This window comes from Salminus brasiliensis, chromosome 17 (assembly GCF_030463535.1).
Source record: "Salminus brasiliensis chromosome 17, fSalBra1.hap2, whole genome shotgun sequence".
Taxonomy (NCBI): Eukaryota; Metazoa; Chordata; class Actinopteri; order Characiformes; family Bryconidae; genus Salminus; species Salminus brasiliensis.
Window position 1 is genome coordinate 13,598,746 of NC_132894.1, and position 14,714 is coordinate 13,613,459.

At 41.3% G+C, this 14,714-nt stretch overlaps 1 protein-coding gene across 1 annotated transcript in view; it reads right to left on the reverse strand.

Annotated features, from left to right (window-relative positions):
- The window catches only part of thsd7bb (thrombospondin, type I, domain containing 7Bb), a 133,776-nt gene that overhangs the window by 17,210 nt on the left and 101,852 nt on the right, over window positions 1-14,714 (reverse strand). The window contains exons 10-18 of the mRNA XM_072661187.1: window positions 14,568-14,683; window positions 14,351-14,483; window positions 12,972-13,075; window positions 11,092-11,283; window positions 8,564-8,863; window positions 7,119-7,297; window positions 4,209-4,363; window positions 276-426; window positions 17-155 (exon numbers count right to left, since the gene is read on the reverse strand). Of these exons, the coding sequence (XP_072517288.1) occupies window positions 17-155; window positions 276-426; window positions 4,209-4,363; window positions 7,119-7,297; window positions 8,564-8,863; window positions 11,092-11,283; window positions 12,972-13,075; window positions 14,351-14,483; window positions 14,568-14,683 (1,469 nt within the window). The remainder of the gene's footprint in view (window positions 1-16; window positions 156-275; window positions 427-4,208; window positions 4,364-7,118; window positions 7,298-8,563; window positions 8,864-11,091; window positions 11,284-12,971; window positions 13,076-14,350; window positions 14,484-14,567; window positions 14,684-14,714) is intronic.

Sequence of the window (14,714 nt, forward strand, 5' to 3'; positions counted from 1 at the left end):
ATGCTTGTGTAACTACCTGAATATGCATAGGAATATGAAAGGCAGGTGGTGTTGGCACAAGACTGAGTTTGATTTAGCTCGGGGCAGGTGTGTCCACTTTCTGGCATCCTCAGTACACTCCTATTCCTCCATCGCAATTCTCTCTCATTACAGCCCTGGAGAACATACACACAAACACACACAAACTGCTCAAACTTTCTGCAGCTGCAGTTCATTTTAGCTGTGCAGTTTATTTATTGAAAATCAATCAGTCAGCCAGTTAGTCAGTCACTGACCACAGGGCATTCACTCCAGTGGCTCCATTCTGATGTAACACAGTGACCAGGGCAAGGCAGAAGGCAGGCTCGGGCAGTGACCGGCTGGTCCTCTGAGGCACACAGAGAGTCATCCACAATGCTGTGCTTCTCCTCTTCCTTCCTCACACACCTGCAAATCCCATTACACAATGGGCAGACATTATTCACAGCATGGTCACACAGCTGGGTCCATGCAATATATACAGAATGATATTAAGAACAATACGGTGTTTTGTTCAAATCGTATGTGTCAAATCGTACAAGTAAAGCTGCAATGCGGTAAAATGCAACAGGCACTTCATACAGAGCGTGGTATTTTTGACCCCATTTACACCTGGTGACCTTATCCAGATATCCTGATACTCAAGTGGGATAAGGTCACCAGGTGTAAATGGGGTCAAAAATACCACGGTCAATAAAAATGCAAATGTGAACTCTCCCAAGATGCTTTTAAACCAGATACAAATTCGATCTCTCAAACCACATCAGCAGGTGGCCTGAGCCACATCCCACATTCAAAACCCCTCCCACATGCAAAATGTCTTAGCTGAGTTAATCAGTCTAAACGGGTGTTCTCGTTAGCATGGACTGTCGAAGCTGTTGCCTTTCCCCAAGTGTGAAATTACAAAATCAGTGCTGCTATTAATGCTACTCTGGGTTTAGCACAGCTGAAACTACACTACATAACTTTGGTGAAGTGAACATCATCTCCATATCCTTGTTAAAGTCTGTAACATTCCTCTAGTGTGATTCTTTCACTTCATTTTTTTAAGCCTGGGTCCACACTAAAAACTGAACCACGACCCTGCTTTGCATGGACAATAACTCTATATAACATTACATGGTCTATCTTTCTAGTGGTGCAGGTCCACCAACAAACCTGCAGACAAAACAACATAAAACGAGACAAAACACATCAAAAAAAGGAATAAAGGTGTGCATGCTGTGTTCATAAAGTTAACCATTTAAAGAGCCTATGGACTGCCAGCAGGCCAAAAGTGTTATTACAGGCTTCTATTACCAGAGAATAGCCCCACCAGTTTGTACAGAAGTCCCTGTAGTTACTGAGTAGTACACTTTAGTGTGTAGAAAGCCTTGTTGTGTTAAGAGGTTAAATGTAGTTGGTGGATGGAGCGAGACATGATGTCCCAGATGTGCTCAATCAGATTCAGGTCTGGGGAACAGGTGGGCCAGTCTATGCCTTCATCTTGCAGAAACTGCTGACACACTCCAGCCACATGAGTTCTAGCATTGTCCTGCATTAGGAGGAACCCAGGGCCAAACGCACCAGCAGCCCTCCGAAGAAATGCCACCCCACACCATTACTGACAGACTGCCAAACCGGTCATGCTGAAGGATGTCGCAGGCAGCAGATCGCTCTCCATGGTGTCTCCAGACTCTGTCACGTCTGTCACATGCTCAGTGTGAACCTGCTTTCATCTGTGAAGAGCACCGGGCGCCAGTGGTGAAATAGCCAATCCTGGCATTCTCTGGCAAATGCCAAGCGCCCTGCACGGTGTTGGGCTGTGAGCACAACCTCCATCTGTGGACGTCGGGCCCTCATACCATCCTCATGGAGTCGGTTTCTAAACGTTTGTGCAGACACATGCACATTTGTGGCCTGCTAGAGGTCTTTTTACAGGGCTCTGGCAGTGCTCCTCCTGGTCCTCCTTGCACAAAGGCAGAGGTAGCGGTCCTGCTGCTGGGTTGTTGCCCTCCTTTGGCCTTCTCCACGTCTCCTGGGGTACTGACAGACATAGCAAACCTTCTTGCCACAGCTCGCATTGATGTGCCATCCTGGATGAGCTGCACTACCTGAGCCACTTGTGTGGGTTGTAGAGTCCATCTCATGCTACCACGAGTGTGAAAGCACCACCAAAATTCAAAAGTAATTAAAACATCAGCCAGAAAGCATAGGTACTGAGAAGTGGTCTGTGGTCCCCACCTGCAGAACCACTCCTTGAGTGTGTTTTGCTAATTGCCAATAATTTCCACCTGTTGTCTATTCCATTTGCACAACAGCATGTGAAATTGATTGTCAATCAGTGTTGCTTGACAATTAAAAGTGGACAGTTTGATTTCACAGAAGTTTGATTTACTTGGAGTTATATTGTGTTGTTTAAGTGTTCCCTTTATTTTTTTGAGCAGTGTATGATGTTAATAAGGTGGAATGTAAGGGGACTGAGCCTTCAATAAATTGAAAAAAAAATAATTTTGCCTCAAATGCTTTATTGATTTATTTTTTTTAAGTTATTTTAAGTGCAATATTCTACCAAAAAATTAAGCTGATGTTTTACTAAAACCTGTGTCCTGTCTTGGGTCCTGTCTGAGAAATTAGTACCGGTAGGAATAAGGGAGTGAATCTTGTCAGTTGTGTATCTCTCAACTTGTAAAATATATGTGTAAAGCACATCCTGTAGTGGCGGCCCAAATTCCGAAAGGAAGAAATAGTAATTTTTGTGTTGAACAATGCAACCTTTTTTTAAAATGATATTTAAAATCTGCATGTTAAAGCATTTAGAGATATTTTTTATGAAAAAACATTCCAACAACAACAGGTAGACGAACAGGAAGTGGGTGCACAAACATTTAGCCGCAATGTTAGATGACCTCACTTCAGCCAGCAGTCCAGAGTTATGACCTCACTCCTCTTTGTAGAGCGGGCTTATGACCTCATCAATCTATTTGTCAGCATTATGACCTGTTCTCCTTTTTGAACACAGACTTATGAGCCCATCTATTATTGTGACGCAAGGAGGATGTCTCCAATCTTTCTTCAACAGTGCTGAATTTCAATCAGTTAAAGCTGCGGCTAAGACTTTACAGCCCCTCTGAAAGGCAAGGGACACGATGGAGCCCTCACTGATGTGTGCTGAATTAGCTCAAAAGTGCTGGGACATATTAGAGCTTATAAAAAGTAGTTTGAACACAATGACTACCACTCCTTTAACACACTCGATCTGAAGTCTCTCTGTCTGTCTTGTTCGCGAGGCACGCTGCTCTACTCTTTCATTAGGTTTATCCTCCCTTTCTTTTTGTATTCTGCATGGTTTATGTATTTATGTATTCAAATAAGATCCGCCTGCTGGCTGCTTGTTTTTTGACCTTGGACTGGAATGACCAACATTTTAGGGCTGCCTTTAATAAAAGCCTACTCTACGCTCACATCCTGCCAGTGACTCACCGATGTTACAGTAACAGATTTTGGCCTGCGATCTCTCTCTACTTTATTCTTCCACCCTAATGTTAATGATCAACTTTTTTATAGGAGAATTCATTTATCCTAAAAACTTATAATTCTGCATAATTCAGTAGCTAAAACGTAAACAGAGGAATTTAATGTGAAATTTCACACTCTAAAGACACTTACTTACACCAGTATCAACATCTCCAATGTTTATATATACATTCATGTATATTCAGGTGGCTGCTAAAGTGTTTGTTAAGGTGTACCAGGTGGCTGCTCTGGTATTTCAGGTGATTGCTAAGATGTTCCAGGCACTTGCTATTGCAGTTGCAATGGTTTTCCAGGTGGTTGCTAAAGTGTGCCAGGTGGTTGCTGTGGTGTTTCAAATTGTTACTAGAGTGTTGCTTAGTGGATGCTATGGAGTTGCTTAAGTGTTCCTTAGTTGTTACTATGGTGCCCCATGTGGATGGAGGGTAATTACTATGGGTGGATGCTAAGTGGGTGCTAACTTTTTAGCCTTACAACACCCTGTATGTAGCCTTGGCCCAAATTATTTTGCTAAACTGTGGGTTGAGTGTGTGCTGGGAAGAACATCCTCCGGCTATATTCTAGTTTAGTTCGTTGAAATATTAGAGCTGATTAAAGCTGGTTGATGGCATTAGAAATGAGTTAGAGAAGATGGCACAATTCTAAACAAGTGGAGCCAAGTGATAAAGTGAACTCACCAGATTTTGCGTGTCTGGACACCCTCTCCACACAGCAGCTGAGGTGCGGTAGAGCCGTTCAGGGTGTTGGGTGGGTTGACGACACACACAGACCAGGGCTCTGCCTCCCAAACATACTGATTGCACTCCGAGTAGCAAGGCACTACCTCAGACACCTGGGAGACAAGCATACGGTCAGCCACAGACCAGCTGGACAAAGAAATGGATATACACTATGACATTTGGAGAGAACGGGATATATTCACTAACCTGAGCCTTTGTAGATGCCCATGTAAGCAGGGTGAGAAGAGAAAAGAAAAGAAGAGTTTTCCATTAATGTCTATTTTAAGCCCTTTCCCCCCCCAGTGGATGACCCAGGGTCAGGTGGTTCAAGGATTTATTTATGAGTGAAAGTGAGCTGAAGAAAATGTCTGCCTGCTTCCAATAAAGCATTCATGCTGTTTAATCTGCCTGATGGAACATAGCACAGTGGGCTACAGGGCACGGGAAATAAAAAGCAAGGAAAGGAAAGGATGCGAGGACGTGGGGGTGTGAGCTCCGATGGGACAATAGCTTCTTAAGTCCTGTTTTACCACACAAGCGTGAGGGTGCGGAAACTTCAGATAAGCGTCAGATAAAAGTGGGCAGCCGGGGGACCAGTCTAGTCCTAACACATCAATTATGCATGAGGCTTTCACACACCACTGTCTCCTGTGTGTCTGTCTCTCCCTCTCTCACTCACTCACACAAATGCACTTACAGTCACGCTCATGAACACAGAAACTATCTGGTGGTATCAGAATGAGAGTCTTCAGACAAAGAAAGGTCTATTTTCTGATACGTGCTGTGTACACACATGTAGATACAGTATTCAATAAGTATTACTGTGTGAATTTGGTTTATTACTCAAGTAGATTCATAGAAAGATCAATCAACCAAGAATTAAAAAAAGTATAAATTAACAAATTAAGAAACATTAAAAGGAGAACAAACAATAAATAGAAGATTCAGGGAGAAAAAATAATAAACCATAATGAAATAATACAAAAAAAGTTTGGAGAAAAAAATTCAACTTTACAAATAAAATCTAAATTTAAAATAAATAGTAAAGTAACATTTTAAAGCCATTTAAAAAAAAAAATTAAAATCAGAAGAAAAGTACAAAACAAAATAAGGTACTAAAACAAAGCTAAACTGAAATAACTAAATTAATAAAAGTCAAAATAAGTAACTAAAGTAATTATATTAATAAAAGAGAAACATAATACATAAATAATAAAATAAATCAATAAATAAAAATTTAAGAATGAAAATCAAGTAAAACAGTTACAGGCAAAGTGGAGGTGGTTAGAAATTAAAAGTCTAATTAAAAGGCATGACACCAGCGAGCTGAGCTTTAGAGTTTCCTGTAGTGAAAAAACAGATTAAAGATAATCTGTATGAATTGTACATGATCTGCAGATTAATTGCAAAAGTTTAACCATAATGTGGAAGACAGTTTTACTGTGTATGTAACTTTTTACAGTAATCATTTCCAAAATCTTGACGCAGAGCTGAAGTAAAAACACACGGACTGAGCTAGCTATCTGTCACGTGAACAGACTGTGTGGATTAACTGGTACAGTTTCAAAACATTGTGCCAAGAAAGCTGTAAGGTAACACATGGCCCAACATCTGCAGTGACATCACTCTGGTGTGTGAGTGGAGAGCAGGGTTATGTTAGTGTGAGGTGTGGAACTGGACATGTCACTGAGAAATCATCAAGTAAGTCAACCTCAGAATGACAAACTCCACAACTATCTTTTAATGTGGAATGGAATTAGACAACAAAAACAGAATGCAAGCGAGACATCACAAACAGACCATGTCAAAATAAAAGTCACAAACACAAACGTCTTTTTTTACGTCAAACCCAAAGCTAAAATGACTTTCTCACATTTCTCTCTCTTTTGTAATTTTTGCTGATCCAAAAAATTATCCAATCTGCGACTGAACAAAAAGGTGGGTGCCAAGGTGTTTATTTGCGGTTGCAAAGGAGGATCATGTGGCTGCTATGGTATTTCAGGTGGTTGCTAAGGTGTTGCTTAGTAAATGCTATGGTGTTGCTAATATGATCCTCCTTGCTATCACATGACATCCCATGTGGTTGTAGCTATATCCCATATGGTTGCTATGGTATTTCAGGTGGTTGCTAAGGTGTTTGTTAAGGTGTATCAGGTGGCTGCTATGGTGTTTCAGGTGATTGCTAAGATGTCCCAGGGAGTTGCAGTTGCTATGTTTTTCCAGGTGGTTGGCTAGATGTCCCAGGTGGTTGATATGGTTTTGTTACTGTGTTCCAGGTGATTGCTGTAGTTTCCTAAATTGTTACTAGGGTGTTGCTTAGTGGATGCTATGGAGTTGCTAATGTGTTCCTCAGTTGTTACATGGTATTCAATGTGTTTTTTTAGCCTTACAACACCCCGTATATAGCCTTGGTCTAAATTATTTTTGCTAAACTGTGGGTTGAGTGTGATCTAAAAAATCCAAAAACATCCGTTGCTGATCTGAAAAATGATCCAATCTGCGTGATCCAATCCAAACCATGTGTTTTGTGATCTGTTACATTCTGTAGTGAGTTTCAGTTCTGTGCCCATAACTAAAAGCAGATTTTCCCAGTTTGGTATGAACAACTCGTTGAACAACGGTACCTGGCAGCTGATCCAACCCCTGCAGCGGGTCTGATAATTACCATTATTTATACTCATAATCAGTGTGATAAATGAAAATACACAGCAGCGATGCCAGTGTTAAATGTCCCATCTTCATTAGTCAGCAGAACATTGTAGTCAGAGATCATATAAACAGTGAAGCATAAACACATGCTCATCTGTACCCCAACCAACACTTTACCCAAAATAGTCAGAACTTTGCCTGAAGCCATGCTACTCTCACCTGATTTTTGAAGTCAAGTTTTGGACATGGTCGACCTCCGTTGAATGGTTTCTCTCGTAACCACTGAGAGCGTACTTTCACTCCCCCACCACAGGAGGCACTGCAGGAGGACCAAGTGGACCACTCACTCAGCCTGCAGTCCAGAGGACAGGGCACAAGACACAGTTCCTCTTCAATACCTGCAATGTGATTAAAAAAACAAATAAAAAAACATAATAAAATATAATCTGTAAGTCTTGTCAGGCACGAGTGGGAGGACAACTACAAATACTAGGCTTCCTAGAGGTGAGGTCTGGAAATTGGTTGCGCTAATATTTTAGCGTATATTTACTATATCGTACCTAATTGGAAAACTTCTCGTCAATGAAAGAATTCATAGGATTTGTTCCTTTTTTAGGGCAGTTGATATAAATTGTGCTTTACACTGACGTGCCAAAATTCATGGGATACCAGTATGTAAATTGATCATGAAAGACTAGCGTTGGGAATGCCCACACCTGTAAAAGGTGTGTGGTGTTATCTTGTGTGAACTTCCATTTCTGAAGTTGAGTGGGCATTTCCTTGATCCACAGTGTCATGTGTGTACCAGGGATGTGTCACAGTAGGCATTACCACCCACAGCGCAGTGGGTGGTAATGATCGTGACCGGCAGCGTCCGGACGAATTGTCCATGCGAACAGACAAGTGCCTCTAGCAGGAAGCACATCCACATTCAATGCAGGAGGCCCCATATGCATATCCTGCAGGCCAGTGCAGCATTCTTTAGCCTTCATGGGACGTGGCAAAAGTCATGGGACACAATTATTCTATTTCTGTCCCATGACTTTTGGCATATCAGTGTATGTACTGTATCAGCTAAATCAGTCAAAGTCTGCTAATCTTTCTTAAGGTCTCTTGCAGTCAAACAAGGGCTTTCTAGCAGTACTGTAACAGGTTTGCTTGGTCTTCAGGCCTCAAGTTGACATTTCTAAATTACATTATAAACTGAGAAATCAGCTACCTTTGCCATTACCTTTGATAGCCTTTATCTGCTTTGTGGGCCTCAGCTATTTTAAATGTATAGAGTGCTAAGCAGCTAATTAGAGGGACCCATGGCTGCTAAATGTTGGGGCAGAGTGTTTATAAAGCTTTGAAATGTGCATCACCTGGGCTTTCCAAACAATGGTTGTGAAGCCATAACCCTAACAGGCTAATTAATTAAGCCTATGTTACCTGAGAGCTCAAATCTCTGTGTCCCCAAACTTTTGCATGGTGCTTCTTTTCTTTTCCACACTAATCCTGGCATTTCATTCTTAACTTCATTCAAAATCAGCTCATCAGTAACAGACCTTTTGAGTGCCCAAACTTTTGCATGCCTCTGTATTGCGATATACTGATGAATAAAATATCAATACTTCATGTATAACTGTCTCATGTGGTGTGTGTGTACTCAGGTATGACTTTACCGCTGCTATTGCAGTAAGCTGCCTCAGCCAGATGTCCTTGATGATCCAGACATGCTAGGGCTCGGTAGCGCCACCCTTGCCCACACTCCTTCCCCTCTCTCTGAGCCCGCCAGCCCTGGGTCGCCCCCTGACCCAGATGGTAGCTTCTACGCGTGAGTGTAAACCCTGCCTGGTGGTGTTGCATAAGCAGCAGGCAGGGTGACCATGGCCCGTGAGGTCGCATGTGGTATTTAGAGCAAGGACAGGCCTCTCTTTCCACTAGCGCCTCCTGCTGACAGCGCCATCGCTTCTTGCTGCGGCCTGGAGGGAAACAGGGGAATAAGCAGTGTAAATGAAATGGTCTATTAAAACGCATTGTACACGTCATGTTCATTCTGGTGCCTGTACACCTGTGCTCTAAGGGCTAGTGTTAGCATAGCAAACAGGGTTTTGGAGCTTTGAACCACAGCACATGCTCAAATCCATATTTCTGCTGCTTTCCAGACACAAGTTTAATGTCTAATGACTCAAACGTGAGCAAGTGAAATCGAGTGACTGGTGGTGGAATGAGAGAAAGGCTGAATTTAGCCTGTTCTGTGGTGAAGCTAAGTTATTAATGCAAGCATACTAAACTTCATTAAACTCTATAACACTATTCAACATTTAGCAGTTGCTGAATCCATGGTTTAACACAGACTGGCAGTAAAAATCTTACAAGCAAGAGCACTTAAATTAGCACTACAGTTTAGTTTTGTGATTGCAGTCATGTCTTAAAGTGTAGTATATATATGCAGTAGTAGAGTATTGTGCATCGCTTGTATCTACATATATATACTGTCCATACTTTTGTGTTTGGCAGTATCTAAGCGTAGAGGTATCTTTGGACTCATGTATCTTAGTCAGCTCACATTAGCTATGGATATTTTCTAAGTGAATGGCAAAGCACTTTTGTAAGCTGCCCTGGATAAGAGTCTTTGCTAAATGTAATAATCGTAAATGTAAATTGCTTTCTCTTGCTCATTCTTTCCAAACTTAGTGTCACACAGGAAGGTGGGCTAATGTCATTTTACCACAGGTCATTTGTAATGTTAATGATCGTGACAGAGCTACTCTCTGCCACTATACATTATCGCTGTCACACAAAAACCTTGTATCTCCAAGATGGCAAAACCTCTTTCACTTTTAAAGGCAGTGAATGAAACATCATTCTAAATCATTTTTGGAGCATTTTAATTGGTCATCATTACATTTCTACATAATAAAAAGAAAAAAATTAAATTAGTAAGTCAGATTTAAGGTCAGATTTAAACAATATTTAAAAATCCAAATAAATTAAAATAAAATAGCCTTTATTAATATATTGTCAATCTGTCTGTTGCAACTTAAAAACTGAACTGCTGACAGGAGGAGAGGAAAAAAAATCTACAGGGAAAAAAAAGTTTCAGATTCAGATTTTTATTTCAGGCTTGAAATGTTTTCTAATGCTTTAACAAACTACTGTTTGTTAAATAATTAGCAAATAATAATGTAATTGCCTGTAATTTCTATATTGAGACCACCCATGTAATTATTTAGTGGGGAAACCATTGGTTTTGTTTGGTGGTCTTTAATGGATAGCTTTTCTGTCAAAATAACTGGAAGTGATGTGATTGCACTTCCTGTTTGGTGTTCTATAAGCCAAGTTCAAGGAAAGTGAAACAAAGTTTTGTAAGGCTATGATTAAGTGATTAAGAGCTGTTGGAGCCTTAAAACACTGGAAATTGGAATGGATTTTTTTTGTATTGACTGGATAAGCACTAAAATAGCCTTCTATCCCACCTATCCAGAAGCATTCCCATATGCCTTTTCAGCCAGACCACCACAATGACACACAGGATGAGAAATCTTGGTATAATAGAAGATATGGGAGTGGCTTTTTAATTTACACATTACTGCAGCACCAAAAACATGCGAAAAGAGGGCTAAAACTCTCATTTGGAAGATTGGAATGATGCGCCGCACATCATTGGAGGTTTTTCAATGCTTTCCACAGAGATCTACAACCTGCTTCATTTGGTTTTACTTTCATTGTTTCATGGTTTTACTTTTACATACATACATGAAACCACTAAATGTCTGCCTGAACGCCTCTATACTTAAGAAAACCTGCAAAAATGTCCTGTTCCTCAGGACATAACAGCATAATTACCAAAGTTTCCCCACTGTGGGACTAATAAAGGATTATTTTAAGGATTATCTTATGCCAATTTAGGCAGACTGGATCAAGACTAATATCACTGAGGTACAGCGGTAATAATTACATTAACCCCACCTCCATTATTATATAGTCTGAATATGGGAAGGGGCGGGGTTTGGAAAGCAGGAGGAGTCTACAATTTGCATATTCATGCACATTCATAAATCATCAAGGTTCTATCCGTTTCTTGGGCACAACATGATATGAGTGTGTGGTACTTAGGAACGACCATGTGTGCTGCCTTTAAGTCAGACTGGCCGTGTGGTACATGTGAATGCCCATTCGAGCTTATGTGTATCTGTGTCTGTGTTACCTATGAGTGAGCGAGTGCGAACACGCCAGCCTCCGCAGCCTTGGCACTGGGAGAATTTGCTCCAGGAGCTGAAGGTGCAGTCGTCTCTGCATGCTACACGGCAATGCCGCACAGCAGCGGGCTTCACACCCGCCCACCTCATACACTCTGCCACGTCTGCAGGGATATCGTCCACGCCAACACACGTCACAGCTGCAAGAGAGAGAGAAAGATACACAGAGTAAGTAAGAGGCAAAGAAAACAAAGATTATGACAAGGGAAATGTGGGAGGAATGAGGAGCTGCTCACGATTCAAAGATACAATCATTTTTCATAAGCAAAACATAAAGCAAAAAAATTAATATTAAACTGGCACTATGGCAAAGATTTAACCATCCCAATAACCAAGGATAGATTACTGACTGTGTCAGTAGGGGCAGTGCTCAGGGGCAGTACCCTCTGCCAAAGGCTTCAGTGATTTCGAATGATAAGGCCCAGGGTAACTCAAAACTACACGGCAGGTATCAAAATTAATTGAATAAAGAAAAAGTTAGTCCATACAATGTTAAAAGTATGGACTAAAAGTATGGACTAACTTATTATGGACAGTATGGCCAGAGCATTCTGGCCAGAGTGCAAATGCTGGGTCATGCTGCTTCGCCATCAGCAGCTGGTGCTGGAGAGAGCACAATTGATTATGCTCTTTCTGGGTGGGTAGATGGCGCTTTCTTCCCTCATTGCTCCCATTGAGGTGTTGGCTGTTCTATCGGAGTGTGTTGGCTGCCAAGTGATGCTGCATTGGTGGAAGTTTGAAAAGAGGGGGTGGCATGTGCTTGTATCAGGAGCATTGCAAGTATTAGGGGAGGTCCTAGTGAGTAGGTGGGTTAATTGGCTCAGCTACACTGGGAAGATAATTGTGTAAAAATTGTGTAAAAAAACAACAACATATTTTTATTGGCTCAAAACGTTCTATTGTTGCCATCTTAGGCAAGTGTAGTAGTGTTCATGTTTAACCTTACATGTGTGTTCTGTTTTTGCAACTCAGTTGGAAGTCAATTCATACACTATAGGTTAGTAATGCGGAAGTGGGGCTCAAAAAGCATTATAAGATCACAGTCAATCCCTGCCTACACCTGTTAAAAACGTCTCTACTTGCCTCTTAGACAGGTACTGCAGTCTACAGAGTGAGATTTCCTAATATAAAGACTAGGAAACCCCTTTCTGTCCATGCATCACGAAGGTGGGAGGAGCTGTTGAAAAATGACAATGGCCTTGGGACAGATACATGAGAGCAGAGCCCAGAGGTTGCTGTTAAGAAGCTCCCATGATGGGGAGGGGTGCCCAATGGTTGTAATGCAGCAATGCATGCTGGGTATTGTAGTGTGTGGACATTAATGGGTGACATCAAAAACAATAATATAAATAAATAATATCCCTTTTGTTAACTTTGTTAACCTCCTTTCACCCTGTTCTGTTCCCTGATGTGATGGCTGAGTGTGTGGCGCTGGTACGAGTGTATGAGGAGTTGTTAATTTCCCTGCCTTCAGAATAATACCTGCTCTGTGGTGGTCCTGTGGAGTCCTGACTAATGAAGAACAGGGAAAAAGTATGCAGGAAAACTGAGCAAGTGATGACTGCATTAAAATGTAGAAGCATCAACATTTGCTGAAACTTTATCCCTTATTGTCTGTTTCAGAATCAGTAGATTGCTTGATACCCAGAACAAAAGAGAATGGGCTCCTCTTTTAAGTATTGGCTCCGCTCACTGTTTCTTACTCAGGCTTTTAGGGGCCGCTTTAGAGGTCTTGGCCTGTAGTTCTGTAAAATACCCGCTGCTTTATGAAAGTGTCTACTTTTAATCGAACAAACAACTACAATTTAATTCAGTAGATGCCACTCACCTCTGGTTTCCAGACCAAGTCCACAAGCTTCAGTATGGCCACCCACAGCCTGCCTCACTGAGTCAGGGACCAGAATGCAAGGATGCCAGCGGTGCGTCTGCCATCTGCCAGCCAACCAGCAGTAAGAAAATCAGAGCTTGTACGTAACAAACGCCTACAGTATGTGCATCTACTCATGAAATACTTCATCTATCAATATACCAATAATATTGTCGCTGTCCAATAAAAAAATTTTTGCCAAAATTTTATAAGTAATTTAGAGCATTTATATTGGTCTATTTATCCAGGATAATATACAGTATACCTACAGAGAACCTACAGGGTTTAAAAATGGAGATATATGGTGTTTATTTTCGTAGCTAGGTCTAATCGGGACCCGGTTCAATTTAAGGAGACTATATTGTGTGTACATATATGTGACAACGAATTCTTAAAACAGTAGGACTTTCCTTTGTAGGTATACATTACTTCTACCAAATACATAAAGGACTGGTTTCCCAGAAAAAGATTGAGCCTATTTCTAGAATAAATTTTACTTTCAGTGGAGAATCACCATTCAGAATGCTCTGTAGTCCAATACTAGGCGTAATCCCTGTCTGGGAAATGGGCCCAAAGCAGTATTACATTGTGTTTTTGTTCCCTCAGGGTCCATTTCATGGGCTTTATTTTATTAGGCTTTGGTTTAAGACGTAATGTCATTCAGTGTTGAAAAGTGCACAGATTTAGGAATTCAGATAAGAAACATTTTCACTGCACTGAATATTTATGTATTTAATAACAGAAGTTGGATGATAATGTGAGTACTACCAAATTAATGGTAATGGTCCTTTAAGAGCTACACTACATGGACAAAAGTATTGGGATGCCTGCTTGCTCATTGTTTCTTCCAAAACCAAGGGTATTAAAAAAAAATAATAAAAAGAGTTTATCCTGCTTTTGTTGGAGTCACTGTCTCTTTTGTTCAAGGAAGACTTTCTTCTAGATTTTGGACTACTGCTGTAAGGATTAGATGGCTTTCAGCGACCAGAGTGTTAGTGAGGTCAGGATGTTGAATGATTCCCACCCCACCTCATCCTGAACTCCCCAACTCATCCCAAAAGCACTTGATGGAGTACTATCATTCAGTCCAGAAACACAGTTTCACTGTTTCACAGCTCAATGCTCAATGTGTTATACCCCTCAATCCCAAGCCTCACATTAGACTTCTGGATCTGCTCCAGAGAGACAAGGCAATGTGTGTGTGTGCATTTGCACATCTGTGTCAGCAATGAGTGTACAAATTCAGCACAGGTAGTGTGGGCAGTGGGATGTGTGCATGGTTTGTAGACTCATGAGATAATTTTGATGAAACATGATCTTGTTTCCCTGCATTGGCTCACCTATATGTTGGACAAAGTGGTGGTGGGTTACACTCTCTCTCCTCAAAGAGCGTGGCTGGACATTCCTGACCGCCATTGGCTGGTCTCTGGATAACGATTCGTTGCCGTGACTGGGTGCTGGTGGTGGCATTCACTGCGAAAATACATTTGAATAAAATTCCAAGAAACAAACTGATTTATAGTGTGTGTGTATGTCTTAACAAATGTGTAGGATTACCTGGTGAGCAGGACGTTGGACACAGGCTCCATTCACTGAAGGGTGTAACAATGCAGTCCACTTTGCATGAAAGAGTACAGGATCGAACCTGGTCTGGACGAGTGGACTCAGGACACCTACAGAAAGGCAAACAGTGACTAAAACACA